Source organism: Corvus hawaiiensis, chromosome 1 (assembly GCF_020740725.1).
Source record: "Corvus hawaiiensis isolate bCorHaw1 chromosome 1, bCorHaw1.pri.cur, whole genome shotgun sequence".
Lineage (NCBI taxonomy): Eukaryota > Metazoa > Chordata > Aves > Passeriformes > Corvidae > Corvus > Corvus hawaiiensis.
In genome coordinates, this window is record NC_063213.1 from 49,530,811 (window position 1) to 49,545,311 (window position 14,501).

General features: G+C 51.4%; 1 protein-coding gene and 1 long non-coding RNA gene across 3 annotated transcripts in view; one reads left to right on the forward strand and one right to left on the reverse strand.

Moving 5' to 3' along the window:
* Positions 1-6,507, reverse strand: part of LOC125326109 — a 30,582-nt gene extending 24,075 nt beyond the window's left edge. For both annotated transcript variants that reach the window (XR_007203684.1, XR_007203685.1), the window contains exon 1: positions 6,300-6,507. This is a non-coding gene — a long non-coding RNA (uncharacterized LOC125326109). The remainder of the gene's footprint in view (positions 1-6,299) is intronic.
* Positions 6,508-7,978: 1,471 nt separating this feature from the next.
* Positions 7,979-10,367, forward strand: TWIST1 (twist family bHLH transcription factor 1). The gene is made up of 2 exons (XM_048303927.1): positions 7,979-8,998; positions 9,663-10,367. The coding sequence occupies exon 1, from the start codon at positions 8,386-8,388 to the stop codon at positions 8,953-8,955; it is 570 nt and encodes a 189-aa protein (XP_048159884.1). The 5' UTR covers positions 7,979-8,385; the 3' UTR covers positions 8,956-8,998; positions 9,663-10,367.
* The last annotated feature ends 4,134 nt before the right edge of the window (positions 10,368-14,501 follow it).

The window sequence follows — 14,501 nt, forward strand, 5'->3', positions numbered from 1 at the left end:
TTTGGAAGGAATGATGACCATTTTACTGTCAAATAATCCAGATTCAGCAAAAATTCCTGCAGACATACATCACTCAAATTGCTCAAACCTGTGATACAATGATTACAAGGAAGCAGTGCAGTCAGCTCTGTGAGGCTGTAGCTTGTTTTAATACTAGTTTCTTTTAATTAAAATGGATGCTGTAAACACTATGCGTTGTTGTAGAGAAAAGGATTAAATTCTCTACAAGGTATAAATTCACTGTTTTGAATTAAAGCCCTTGCTATATTCCATTGCACATCTTCTACCTTTACATTAATTACAACCTCTGCTGTTGCCCAGAGCTGCATTAGTCCTTTTGCAAAGCGTGAAAAGCAAATACTAACATTAGATCAGACATTAGAAAATATCATAAATTGCTCAAATATGAAGTGAGACATAAACCTGAACATATTTTAGAGTCAGAAGAGTATTTTGTAACTAAGTCTCTGCTCTGACTTTGAAAATCTGGGCCATATCTTACTGCTTAGGTTCCAGTCCATATATGTCCTACTGAGCTCAAAACATCCTTGCACTTACTAAGTCAGCAACGACATTTCTAATATGCAACAAAATGTGGATGTTTTGAAGACTGAAAATTAATTACAACCTTCTTGAAAAGGATTGTTTCTTTAATAATGAAAAATTCCACAAGTTCAGCTAAATATTAGAGAACAATGACTGATGCTTTACTCCAAAGGCAGCCTTTCTTACATCTTTTACACTCTTAGGCTGGACCCATCATAATTTTTTTTTTAATTTAAAGTTTAATTGACCCTTTTTAAGACTTGATCCAAAGCCCACTGAAACAGTCTCCTTGACATCAAAGGATTTTGGACCAAGTCCTTAATGAATGTAAGCACAAATGTTCTAAAAGGAAAAACAAATATTTCTCTGCTTCTGACATGAACTATTTTTAGTGCTGCAAGGTCAGATAGTAGATTTTGGCATGAGAATGTTTGATATAGATATTTTTCAAGGCAGAGGCAGTACAGTATTTTGCATAAATACAAATACAGATGTTTGTTTGGAGGTCAGAGTTCATAAATAGTCAAGTATGTACACAGATACATGAACAGTGAATATGTGCTAATTTACTTTAACAGATCAATAAACTATTACTTCTCTGGAAAATTGTCTTTGGAATTTGGTAACCAAGATTTGTGCTCTAGATCAGCTTCATTGTTGACCTACTATATGATCTCTGGTCAGAAAATAAAACCAGGATGTGAACCTATGGGCAGATCAGTCCTTTGTGAGCAAGGTAACCCAATCATCATCCTATATTCTGGAGGAAAGAAAATGGGATTGGGGCTGTAAAATGAGGAGTAATGACGGATAGCAGATCTTTAGGCATCATAGCTGACAGTCCATAGCCGAAAACAATTATAATCTCCCCAAGCAGAAAGGAATATGTAAACTTGGATCCATGCTGACTGCCTTTTCTGAAAGGAAATACAGCCTGGCAGAGATGGAAATAAACCCCTGCTCCCTTCTAGCAGGGGTAATTAATTTCTTCTAGCTCTTAAGCAGGTGTCCTTAGAAGTAAGGTAATTGTGGAAGGAACAAGAAGGGTGTTCATTTCTGTGAACCTTTCCCCTCCAGGCTCACCTCCTCTGCACAGCTACATCCAGCCCCTGTGTGGTCTAGGGCCAGGCAGAGAAGGTAGATAGCTTCCAAGTTGGAGACCTGGCATTTAATCAGCCTACCAATCAAAAAAAACCCCATTTCCTTTGCCCAGGAAAACATATGTGTATGTTGGGATGACCTTCCATGCCCTTTCCCTCACACCAGACTTTGCTGCCCACCTGTGTTCATTATGAGTTATGGTTGCTTCTCATATGACCTTTCTTTTCATCTTCATCTGTGAGATTCCAAGAGCACCTGAAAGCCTAAAGAAAGAAGACCACATACAGTAGGAAGCACAGGCAGGATCTTTCCCAGGGTTGCAGACATGGCTAACAGGGTAAAAGCCCACTTCCATGCTGCAATTCTGGCTCTATGGCTCTGTTTCTAATTGCTTGAGCTGCAGAGAATTTGATTCTACCCATAAGAAGAAGGCTTTATAGAATGCTTTATCCATCACCTGTGCTGGAGGTGCACTCTCTCTCACCTTGGAAGAAAAAAAGAATAATTTGTGGCTAAAAGGGCCTGAAGTTTTATGGAGTTTCCATGGGTGAAGTGTACTGAAAGATTGAATATATAGATTTGAGTAATGTGTGGGAGCAGGAAGAATACAAGAAAAAAAATATATTTATATAGCTCAGGAAAGATGGAGGAGATGGAAAAGAAAAAAAAATCAAAGAAGCTGAAATAGCCAATAAGCTCCATTATTAATAAAAATAACTATTATCCCCTGGAGTGGGGGATAATATAAGGTTGTTTTACTAAGAGGTCTTTTCAGATTTAAATGTGAAACCACATAAACAAGACCCAGAGCCATAACTAGGGGCAGAGCTCCACCACAGCATTAGATATGTTGATCTCCTGTGATGGGAAGGACTGGTCTTGTCTAGGATACATGAGAGGATACTACTCAGGCTTCCACCGAGGTACTTTGGATCTGCTTAAACAGCCCCATCCACTGCCACCAGCTATTTCTGGAGCTGAATAAAGATTTTGTATAAAAACACGTGTCGCAAATAATTTCAGCTCTTAATTTATTGAGAGACTTGTCTCCTATGTGGGATTGCTAGTTTGCTAATAGGATATAGGTATTTCTCGGCCCTGTGTGGAATCGAGAGCTGGCAAGAGAGGATGGATGCAGGAGATGCCGAATGCCGGTGCGCGGGGGGCGCAGCGCTCCCTGCCGCCGGCCCGGAGGCGGGAAGGATGAGCGACGGGACCGGCCGCGCACTGGGGACACTGGGAACACTGGGAACAACGCTGCCGCATCCTTTTACGGCAGCAAGCTGCTAAGACTTTTACATGAAAGGCCCCAGTGACAACGAGCCTAAAAAAATAAATAAGAATCATTGTAGTAATTTTGACAACGAAGCTGACGCGTTAGAGGAACTCCGTGTTATCCATCTGCTTTCGAGAGCTTCCGAACGAAAGGAGTGTCAAAGCGCCGGCAGCTGGAAACACACCCGTGGGAAGTGTCCTTATGCCCACGGAGGATCCATGGGCCGGATCTCCCCCCAGGACCCAGCAGGGCCGCCCCCCGGGTGGGCAGCGGCGCTGCGGCGGCGTGGGGCCACCTCAGCGAGAAAAAGCACTCGGGGTTCGCTGAAACACGAGCGAACAGACCCGGGAGCGGGCGGGCAGCACCTCGCGGCCGCGAAACTCGGGGGACCCAGCCTGACGGGGCTCGGGCTGCCGCAGGAGCACGGCGGGTGCCCGCCTGGCTCCGCTGAGGCGGCAGCGACTCACCTGGGAGCCGCAGCGGGGCCGGAGGGGAATCGTGCCCTCCGGTGGCCGCCGGCCGCACAGCCTGGCCCGGCCCCGCAGAGCCGCCCCGCAGCCCCAGCCCCGCCGGCGCAGCCGAGCCGCACCGCGCCCACCCACGCCGGGCCCAGGTAGGGAGGACGAATGACGGGAGATACTGTCAGCTTCTCCGCGTCCTCGGTTGTATGAGCTGCCGCGGTGATAGGAAGGAAGGAGACGTGAAAGAAGACGAGAAACAGGTTCTGCTCTCATACCCTTTTTATGTTCATTCTGCCTGTTTGCTGTTGCTGTGCAGAAATTTGTACCAGGGCACAGTGAGAGTTCTCTACCTGTTTCCCGGTGTGCTTTCTACAAGGAGCAAATTACAGCATAAACACGAATGTGGAAAGTTGCCAGGTGCTCCTCATCCCTTTTGAAGGGATATGGTCCTGACCAGGCTTTCACCTAGAATCCATAGGAATACCTGGCCACGGAAACTAGTAGGGAAACTCCAGTTGATTTCAGTGGTCTTGGAAACATAGAGATGAAACTTCTAAGGAAACACCCAACTGAATGCTTTGGCATCAAAAACATGCAGGCAGGCTGTCTCTAAACGTGCATGTTTGCAACACATTGCTCAATATCCCAAGGAATCACCAGCAGTGAGAGTTTTACCACAGCAAATAGCCTTATCTTTGTGAGATAAATTACATGTGTATGTGCTTGCTGTATGGAGAATACAGAGCAGCCTTATCGCAATCCAATTGTAATTGATGTGTATGCACAATGTGTGTAACACATTGGTGATGGGCAACATTGTAGCTGTATCCACCAGAGCTTGAGCACATTAGTTCTTAAACTTCTGCACTGGTTTATAAACAGGCAGAAAAAATCGGGCCTTTTATTCATTCCTAGAAATCTAGGAAAGAAGCAACCTTCTGACCTACTCCCCTCAAAAGCTTTGATGTTTCTGTCTGGCTAAGGCAGATACTGCTTGTCCCGTCCTGTGAGTGTCTCAGCATGGGTGCCTACAGTTAATGGGTGCCTACAGAAGGGCTGGAACAAAGTCGGGGGCATCCTTTACAGCTATTTCCCTGTGATCAACCATGACCACAATGATCATCACAGACCAAATTACTCCTCATTTCTTCCTCCCAGGAGTCTGTCATTTATTTAGCTCTGTGCTCACAGGCATACCTGTAATCTACATGGTTCCTTTACCAGCATTATAACTTACTGCACAGGTGACAAAATACTGGAGTGCTCTGGGTCCTGCCAGTGCTCCATGTAAGAGCTCATTCCACGACACATATTTTCCTGAGCTGAGGCTCGGGGAAGCTTGCAGGAATGGACCTGGAAGTATCTCTAGGAAGGCCCTGAATCTGTTTGCAGTTTTGCTTGCTACCACCAAAGAGTGAAACACGGTTGAGATTCTGCACAAGGAGCCAGGAGACTTCTTACCCAAGCCATGCCTATGCACAGAGGAAAACAGGACATGGCATCTTTTATCCCATGCTCCAGAGTGGTCTGCAGGACTACCTTAGTGGCTTAGTAGAGGTTCAAAATAGATGGCTTAATACTGCATAACTAAAATACAATTATTATTTATGTGTGAAAAGCAAAGGCTCCACCTCAATTCCCATCAAAACTGTAGATTTCAAAATAAACCAGAATTGATTTTCTTTAATCTCTGCACAGACTTCCACCCTCTTCCCTCCTGACATATATATGTATTCACACTGCAAAAGAGCAAGAGTACATGCATGCACACACAAACACATCCTCACCAGTATGACTTTCTCTCTCACACAGACCCCCAGACATGACTCTAACACATCCACCCTCCTCCCGACAAAGCTTCACACACCCCAGCACTAAGCAGAGTTGCTGCCTGTCAGCAGGCCTGGGCAATCCAGGCAGGCTCCCACACCCAGCCCAGTGCAAGTCCCCCAGGATAGATCGTTGGCACCACAGCTCGTCTGGCCCCTGCACTCCCATGTGGGTCTTGGCAGTAACATCATGGGCTTAGCTGCCTTTGCCCCTGAGCCCATAATTTGTGAGTCAGAAATAAAACAAAAGCCAAAATGAAGATGATGGGGGGCTTTTGCGCAGTCCTGGTTCATATAGCAGTGTGCAGGTCCCAGATAGCACCACATGAGTCCAGCTAAACACTGCTGGTTGATTTTGCTGCAGTTTACATAAAGAGTAGCTGACACTAAGCCCAGCTATCTGCTATGGTCAACCCCACTCCCCTCTCCTCAACTCCCTCCCTACATTTCTCCATGTTCTCCATTTTTACAAACCATGTAATACTGCATCTCCACCTGTCCTTGACTCTTCCACACACCCTGCTCTACATACCCTTCTCCTGCCCCCTGGCAAGCAGGTGATGTCCTGCAACCCATTCAAAGTTCAGGTGACCCAGACAAATTGTGCATCCTGTGAAATCAGCTCGGGAGGTGCTGCCCCTCCCTCCTTTCAGGCAGCATCCCCTTCCCAGCAAGGTAACAGCTATCCAGGTTTGGGTTTGTGTTATGATGTTGTTTCCCATGAGAAGAATGGTAGAGGGAGAGAGGCAGGGAGGGAAGAAGGGAGGGAAGAAGGGAGAGAGGCAGGGAGGGAAGAAGGGAGGGAAGAAGGGAGGGAGGGAGGGAGGGAGGGAGGGAGGGAGGAAGGAAGGAAGGAAGGAAGGAAGGAAGGAAGGAAGGAAGGAAGGAAGGAAGGAAGGAAGGAAGGAAGGAAGGAAGGAAGGAAGGAAGGAAGGTCTCTAGAGCCACCTACAGATGCTCAGCACTACTGTTTCCAACATTTCTTCTGTAATGACACTGCTCTAAACCCCAGAGAAGCAGTGAGGCTCTGGGTACATATAAAATTATTGGTGAGAGGGAGGTGGAAGGAGACCCAGCTCTTCTTACCTTGGGATCAGCAGCTGCTGCCAACACAAGGGAACCCCTGAAGCTCTCCTGACAAGCTATGGAGTTGAGTGGAGAGGCCTGTGGTCGCAGAAGACACATCAGGAACAAGCCAAAAGCCAGGGCAGCTGTGCAGGCTCACTGTGGGTCTGTGTGCCGGCGTGCCTTCCCTTGCCTTCTAAGGCGGTCCCTGTTTCCTCCCCGGTCCTGTTTCCAGCTGTTTCTCAATAAAGAGTGTTTAGGGAAGACTGCTATGTGCTCGCACCGCGGGATGGAAGACACGAGGAGTAGAGCTCGCCGAGAGGGCAGCGAGCGGAGAAGCGTCGGGACAGCTCCGGCGGCGGGTGCCCGACGGGCGCTGCGGCGGGGCCGGGGCCAGCGGCCGGGGCGGGCTGGCTGCCCCTCGGCGGCGGCCGCGGAGGGTCCCGGCCCCTGGCAGCTCCCGCGATGAGACGCCTCTGCCCGGAGGAAAGGGAGTCAGTCCCCAGGCAGAGGGGAGAGACGACTCTCTTCCCCGAAGAAGATGACAGCGCTCTTCCACATGCCTTGTCTTATTTCATGCCTGGGATTTATCGCTCCCCTGTTTTTCCGTTCGCCCTGTCCGCCCTCACACCTGGAACAAGCCGGGGAGACACTGCGTTGCCGGCGCTGCCCGCTCCGCCCCGCACCCGGCGGTGCCCGTCCAGGCAGGGGCTACCAGGACGGCAGCGGAGGAGCGCGGTCCCCACGCAGGGAGCAGAGGCTTCGCCCCGTTTACTGATGGATGGCAATTTCTAGCTTTCCCTCCCAGGCGTTCCCCGTTTGAATCTGAGCTGTTGTTTAAAAGACACACCACCTGCTGCGTGCTGCCAGCGAGCGGGGAAGGAGGCACAAAGGCGGGGGATGGGAAGCAACAGCTTTGGCTGCAAACATAGAAGAGAAATTGAAAAAAATAATCTCTTTTCCCAGGAAGTGCCGGACTCGGGCGCCTTGTGGGAGGACGGAATGAAGTGAGTGGTCAGCACACACAGAGTGTGGGCAAAGAGGGTCTGTACACCCTTCCGTCTCCCGGTGTGCCAGGTTGGAGACGCTGATCCTCCCGGGTTTCTCTTAAGACGAGCTCAAGGACTGGTGCTTATGCATGTACGAAGCCAGTGCTTGGTTTCCCCGCTGCTTCCACCTCTGAAGATGGCTTTCTCCCAGCGCAGTCCTCCAGCCTGACAGGACGAGGCTGTGTCGCCACCCCTCCCCAGCCCAGAAATGTGCGACTCCCTCGGCAAGTCAGACCGCGAGGGCGTTCAGTGATGGGAGAGCGACGTGTGCTAAAGCGGGGCAAAATTAGGATGTGCCTGGATGCTGCCCCGCGGCTAATTTCCCTTTCGTCCTTTTCGCTGCAAGCCGTGCCCGCTGCGGCGAGGAAAGCCCGAGAGGTGCGGGCTTCCCCCGGCCGCTCGGGGTGGTTGCCCCCAGCACAGGCACTAAGCGGCCCGCTGACCCCTCTGCAGCAGCGCACGGGGTGCTGGGCACCCCCATAACCTCCCGGCCCGGCCCCTCAGCACCACCCCAAAGCCGAGCACGAACCGAAGAGGTTTGAGAGAGAAACCACGGAGAGGGAAACCGAGAAAGAGCTCGCGGTAAGGATGTATGTGTGTGGGGGGGTGGGAGGCCAGATCACTTGTGAATGGCTTGAAAAAAATAATTGGGGGAGGGCGTGGAGGGGGGGAAGCGGAAACTTTCCTATAAAACTCAGCAAAAGTCCCTCCTCTCCACGTCAGGCCAATGACACTGCTGCCCCCAAACTTTCCGCCAGCAGGAGCTATAAGAACCTCCAAGTCTTCAACTTTCTCCCAATCCCAGACACCTCGAAGGGGCTCCAAGGAGGGATCGGGAGGGATTTTTTTTTTTGGTTGGCCTTTTTATTTTTTTCCTCTTGGATCCTGATGCCATCCCCCCTCCCCCCAAAGTGAGGTCCTCCCTCCTTCCTTCCCTCCTCCTTCTCCTCGCAGGCCAGCGAAGCAGCCGATCAAGGGGGAGCTGGCGGGTTAGGTGCCCCCCTCTTCTCCCTGCCCTCCCCCCCCTCCCGGCCCGCTTCTCGCGTCTCCCCCCAGAGATGATGCAGCAGGACGAGTCAAACTCGCCAGTCTCCCCCGCCGACGACAGCTTGAGCAACAGCGAAGAGGAGCCGGACCGGCAGCAGCTGCCCAACAACAAGAGAGGGGGGCGCAAGCGCCGCTCCAGCCGCCGCAGCGCCGGCGGAGCCGTCGGGGCCGCGGACGAGCCCTGCAGCCCGGCCCAAGGCAAGCGGGGCAAGAAGTGCGGGGCGGGCGGGGGCGGCGGGGGCGGCGGAAGCAGCAGCGGCGGCGGCAGCCCCCAGTCCTACGAGGAGCTGCAGACCCAGCGGGTCATGGCCAACGTGCGGGAGCGGCAGCGCACGCAGTCGCTGAACGAAGCCTTCGCCGCCCTGCGGAAGATCATCCCCACGCTGCCCTCGGACAAGCTGAGCAAGATCCAGACCCTCAAGCTGGCGGCCAGGTACATCGACTTCCTCTACCAGGTCTTACAGAGCGACGAGCTGGACTCCAAGATGGCAAGCTGCAGCTATGTGGCCCACGAGCGGCTCAGCTACGCCTTCTCGGTGTGGAGAATGGAGGGCGCCTGGTCCATGTCCGCATCCCACTAGCAGGCGGCGTCTCCCACCCGCATCCCCCCGGCAGGAGCCCTAGGTAAGGCAGGGACCCCGAAAGCGGCGGGTAAAAAGGGGGGAGGGAGGCGAGAGGCCGCCGGCTGCGCCGTGAGCCGGGCACGCGTGGCCGTGGGGCGAGAGGGCCCGCACCCCGCCTGGAGGGGCCTGGCTTCCAGGAGCAGCCGGAGAGCGAGGCGGCTGGAGGTGCCTCCCCCATCCCGGCGCGTTCCTCCTCCTGCGCGGCCCGAGGTGCGCCCCGGGCCCGCGAGGCCCACGCGTGGCCGGGCGCTGCCGGCGGGGTGGGCTCGGGCGGGAGGCGGCGGCCGTGCGGGTGCGCCCCAGACAGATGGGGCCGGCCTGAGATCGCTTTTTCACCAAACGCTGCGGAGCCAGCAGGGCTGCTGGGATGGCTCCTGCTGCCGCCGCTGCTGCTGCCGCTGCTCGTATTTTGAAGCGAATCCATGTCCTCCCGTTGTGCTGCCCGATGAGCGTTTCCTACCGCCCCAGCAGTCCCTTTCCTCGGCTCTGACACCGCGGACCGCCAGGCTGGGGTGTCACACGGTCACCGCACCGCCCGCACGGCGAGTTCTCCCTTCTCCATTCGTGCCCGATACGTGTATTTCCAGGGACAGAGAGGTGTAGGTAGATGTTTGTGTATCTTTCGTTTCAGTAACGAGTTTTCCGCCCTTTCTGGGTTTTTGCAGATGACATTGTTCCCACAGAAGGAGAAAATGGACAATCTAGAGACTCTGAAGTTGGATACGATTTTTTTTGATCTTGTCTAACAAAAAACGTACCAAGGATTTCTTGGAAACTAGAAGAGTAATATCCAAATTCAAAGCAGGGCGTGGGGAGCACTTAAGGAAAGTGAAAGAGAGAAGGGCTTTGGACAGTGACTACCCTTTGGGCGTCGGTACAATCCACACATCTCTGCATTCTGATAGAAGTCTGAATCGTTCAATTTTTTTTTTTTTTTTAATTTTGACGAAGAATGTTGGAATTGAACTTTTTTTTTAATTTGCCCTTTTTTTTTTTTTTGCATGCATGCATTCCCAAGAGGTCGTGCCTATGAGCCACTGATGAAAGGAAATACATTATTGTGGACTTTCTTCATTCTTGAATGAAACCAAGCAGCCAACCAAAAATATCCCTGTAGAGATGAAAACCTTTTTTTTTTTTAGGGGGGAATAAGCTGGGCTCAAGCTGTTATATACCCGGTTCCTAACTTTTTTATTATTATTATTTTTCCTCTGAGAAAAAAAAAAATAAACATTTTATTTATTTATTGATGACCCATGTTAAAATGCAAATAGATCCGGTGTCTAAATGCATTCCTATTTTTATGATTGTTTTGTAAATATCATTGTATATTATTTTTCTGCAATAAATAAATATGATTGAAATTTTAATAACCTTAAAGTTTGGTCTCTCTGAGAACTCAGGGTTAGAACTGTAGATAAATACCTGCTTGTTGAGCTGTAAAGACACCCAAGAGAGAAGGGGCACTAGTATAAACAAACCAGGCGAAAAACGCAAATAAACTAGCTACTGACAGACACAGGCATGTTATTTATTGAGACAGCTTTATTATTCTGTGCTGAAGCTCACTGCATCTGCAGAGGAAGGTATTGTCTCTTCTCTCTTTCTCTCCCTCTCCCCCTTTAATCTTCACGCCAGGCAAGGCAGAGTTGCGTGGGGAGCAGAGTTTTCGCAGCAGAGCTCTACCCCCTCCTTTGTGTTTTGCCCCTAGATGTGAGGCAGAAGAGAGGCCCGTTCCCCAGCCCCCAGCGCAGGTACTTGTGCCGATATCCCTGAGGAAGAGGCATCGGTTTTAAACAGGGATTCGTCCATCCAAAGGCAAAGCAAAAGAAAGTGCGATTGAAATAGGGAAGTGTCTAGCGAGTGGGTTTTTCCGGTGGAAGTGATGTTTGACTGCTGTGCTCTCTAGGGTTTTATATAACATATATATTAGCGATCACATTTTCATTGTGCAAAGCACACAGGGATACTCTAACCCGCCCTCTTCTCATTTTCTACGTGTAGGGCGCATGTTGCCCCTCTTTCTTCTCATCATGCCTTTCGCGGGGTCCCAGTATGCGGCGAGAACCCAGTTGCAAAAGAGAGGGAACCTCCAGATCTGAGGGCTCGGAAGGAAGGTGAAAGGGAAGTTGTAAAAAAAACCCCAGAAAATAAAACAACCCAAACCAAACCTCAACCCCTATAACCGGACAGCTGATTGGGTCTCTGCTGTCGCTTGCTTATCTCCCAGCTCTTGGCAGCCGGGCAGTGAGCGGGGAGCGGCGCCTCCTGCCCCTCTGTGGCCGCGAAGGGTGCGCGGGGACCACTGCCTCCCTGGGAGATGAGCTGTGCCCTCCGTGGAGACAGGGACTCTGCCGCCGGAGTTCGGCCAGTGTCTACGGTAAATAGGATGGGGTGCTTTTTCAAGACAGAGCCTGTTTGCGTAGCCCGTGTTGAGTTGACTTTATTGCCTGTTTTTGTTTCCATATCCGCATATTGCCGTCTATTACCCACATAACAGTATTATGAATTCAATATCGGTCATATTCTAAACCAGTGCGCAATGTTTACAGTAGAGAGCCCGCAGCGCTTGTTTGCACTGCCGGATTAGCGAGTACTTGAAAATTAGATGTGGGCCCTGGTGGTCGCAGCTCTCAGTGATGGAGAGGAGGGGAAGCCGCTGCGAGCTCCCGAAGGGTCGCTGCCTTTCCCCGGCACCCTGGCACCCGCAGCTGCCCTCTCAGCGACTCGGAACCCCTGGCTCCGAGGCGATCAGCTGCCGAGGAGCAGGTAATGCCTGCCCGCGTTACCTCGGCTGCAGCGAAAGCGAGAGGCACGGGGAGCAGGCGCAGCTTTGGCAATGGGGGTAAGGGGACTTGGGAAGTTATAGAAGGTTTCGTCTGTTCCTTTTGGGGGAGAAATCCCGCCGGGGAAAGGTGGGGAAAACTCCTCACGTTTAGGAAGAAAACAGGTTCCGGGAATAAAAAAAACAGCCAACCAGACGAGCTGCTCGGTGCTGAGGAGGAGAAGGCGTGTTTCGTGGAAGGAGATTCCTGCAAAATGCGGATGAGGAATCAAGTGCACTTTAAAAGCCACGAAACAAACTGTGCTCGGCCTTAGAAATCGGGAGCGGCCCCGCTTGATGGACTTAAACCTCACCGGCTCTGCTGCAACCAGCAAGAGACCTCTGGCCCAGTCGGTGCAACATCTTTCCAAGCTGAACACCCGAGTGAGAAAAATCCCCAATTCCTATCCGGGGGGGCTCATGCCACTGGCAGGTCTTTCCGTCTCACTTCTGTGTCCCTCCGAACAAGTCCCTGCTGGCGCCGCAGCATTCCCGGGCAGCAGGCACTCAGCCGGTGCTCTTTCCCAGCTGACAACCGCTACCTCTGCCTCATTAAAAAAAAATCACAAAAAAAGAGATAAACCTTTTTTAAAAATACAAACGTACCCTTTCCTCGGTTGAAATTGGGGACTGCAGATGCCTGCTGCTCCTAGGGCTAGAGCCAAAAGCGATTAAGTCAGCATCAGGCTTATTGAAGGAAAAAAGAAATAATATGTATATTAATTTGCCTTCTGGGAATTTTAAACACTCTTGCAATCGGAAAATTAACTCTGCCTTTGGAAATCCTGATTGATTTCACTTTTTTCCCCGAGGCATCAGTCTGTCCCGTTTATTCGCAGACTAAGAGGTCCGGGCCCGTGCAGCCGCCCCGTGGCATCGCCGCGGCCCCGGCGGAGCTGGCGGGCGCGGAGCGGCGGTGCCGGCGCTGCGCCTCCTGCGGGGCGGCGGGCGGGGGGCGCCGGCCGCGGGCCCTCGCGCATTCCTGGGTTTGGCAGGGGCCGCCCCGCTGCTTTCTCCAAGCCGGTATCGGATTCCTCCCCGGCGTATGATTTCACTTGAAGTCCTGCCCAGGAGCCCTTCAAAGTGCGCTCTTGTCCCGCTCCCATGATGTCAGGCGGTTTTCCCTGCATCTGTAATTTTAAGAAAAACAAACAAACGCGCCGTGGGGATGTGGGGGGAAACGGAGGGAGAGGGCGGGGGCACAAAAGTCACGGAAAAGCGCAGGGGGAGAGGAGCTCACCTGCGGCGCCGGCAGCTCGGGCACCTGCCGCCCGGGGCGAGCCGCCGCGGGGCTCGGCGTCTCCGGGAATGGGCTTAGCTGCCGCTCTCGGTGGCTGCGTCCGCCCGGTTCACACGTCTCTCCCTTCACCTGCCCGCTCCGGCAGGCAGCAGACCCGCCGGGAGAGCGAGAGCGCTCCCGCCATAAATTAGCATCTTTGGGAAGCGGGTGGTGGTGGTGGTGACGGCAAGTCCAATCCACCCCGTAAAGGGATCCGGGAGGCTAAAGCAAAAGAAAAAAAAGAGGAGCACACATCCACATCCCATCAGGACTTATTTTATTTGCTGCATACATAACGTGCCCGCAGTAAACATGGCACAGGATGTATTTTACATTAACTTCTGCACCAGCTTTTTCGACTTCAGTCCACTTAATGTTCTTGGCAAATCAAAGCACGTGTCCTTTGAAGAAGGTGTGTAATTGGAGTTTAGGCATGTATGGAATTCCCAGATGTCTATAAAGTAAGAAGGAGCATTTGGCAGGTCACTTGAAGGTGGAGCAGGTTAAAATCACTTGTAGAAAAGTCCCCCTTTTCTTTCTTAAAAGCAAACAAGCCGGCCATTTATAAGGACCAAGTGATCGACATTGCGGGAGGCTTAGAACGGTTTTACAGAACAAGAACAATAAAGCTGCGGAAACTTAAGGATGATGGTAACACCCGTTTAAAAATCCGAAATAAAACGCAAAACACAACTAAATATTCAGATTGCCGAAAAAGCTGTCCATTCTCTTAGTAATTCCCTGTCTCCTTCGCCCGCTCAGTAACACACTCTTCTTATTTACGTAGTCGTCTTGTCTTGGTTAGCCGACACTTCCCCACTCTTTTTATGAAGGGGTGACATTAAATTTGCAGAAACTTTATAAAAATTCCCTTATTCACTGTATGGACACGGGAAAGAAAAGAAGTGTTTTACTCCAAAATAATTCAGGTGAACCACGCTGGGATAAAGACAGCTACAAAGGTAACAGCAGCAATTAATAATAGCAGAAATAATAACGGAATAGGTTTGGGACAATTCGATGCTGATCATTTGACTTTGGGACTATTATCAGCGTTCGTGCAAAATATTAGCCCGAGCAGGACTGTGGGTTCGCTTGGAGGGGGGGACTGCAAATCCTGTTTGCTGGGCTGCAGAAATCCCACAGCGAAATATTGCGGCGGGAAGCAGACCCGCTCTGCCCTCCTAATGCGGGGAAATCTAGTGGTGGGAGGGGGCGAGAGAGGGCAGGATGCTCTTGGGAAGGGTCGGGGTCGCCCCCTCATGTTTAGGGTTGCTTTGTTCTGTTCGGGACGAGGCAGAGTCATTAAACAAGCAGTCAAGAAAGGAGCAATACACGCGGCTCCAGCCTTGGAGGAAAGGAGACCTTCAGAGGGGAAGGGATTTTGACATGTGAAAAGTT

Excerpts from the sequence above, each read along its gene's own strand:
- TWIST1 (XM_048303927.1), top strand. The coding sequence starts at position 8,386 with ATGATGCAGCAGGACGAGTCAAACTCGCCAGTCTCCCCCGCCGACGAC.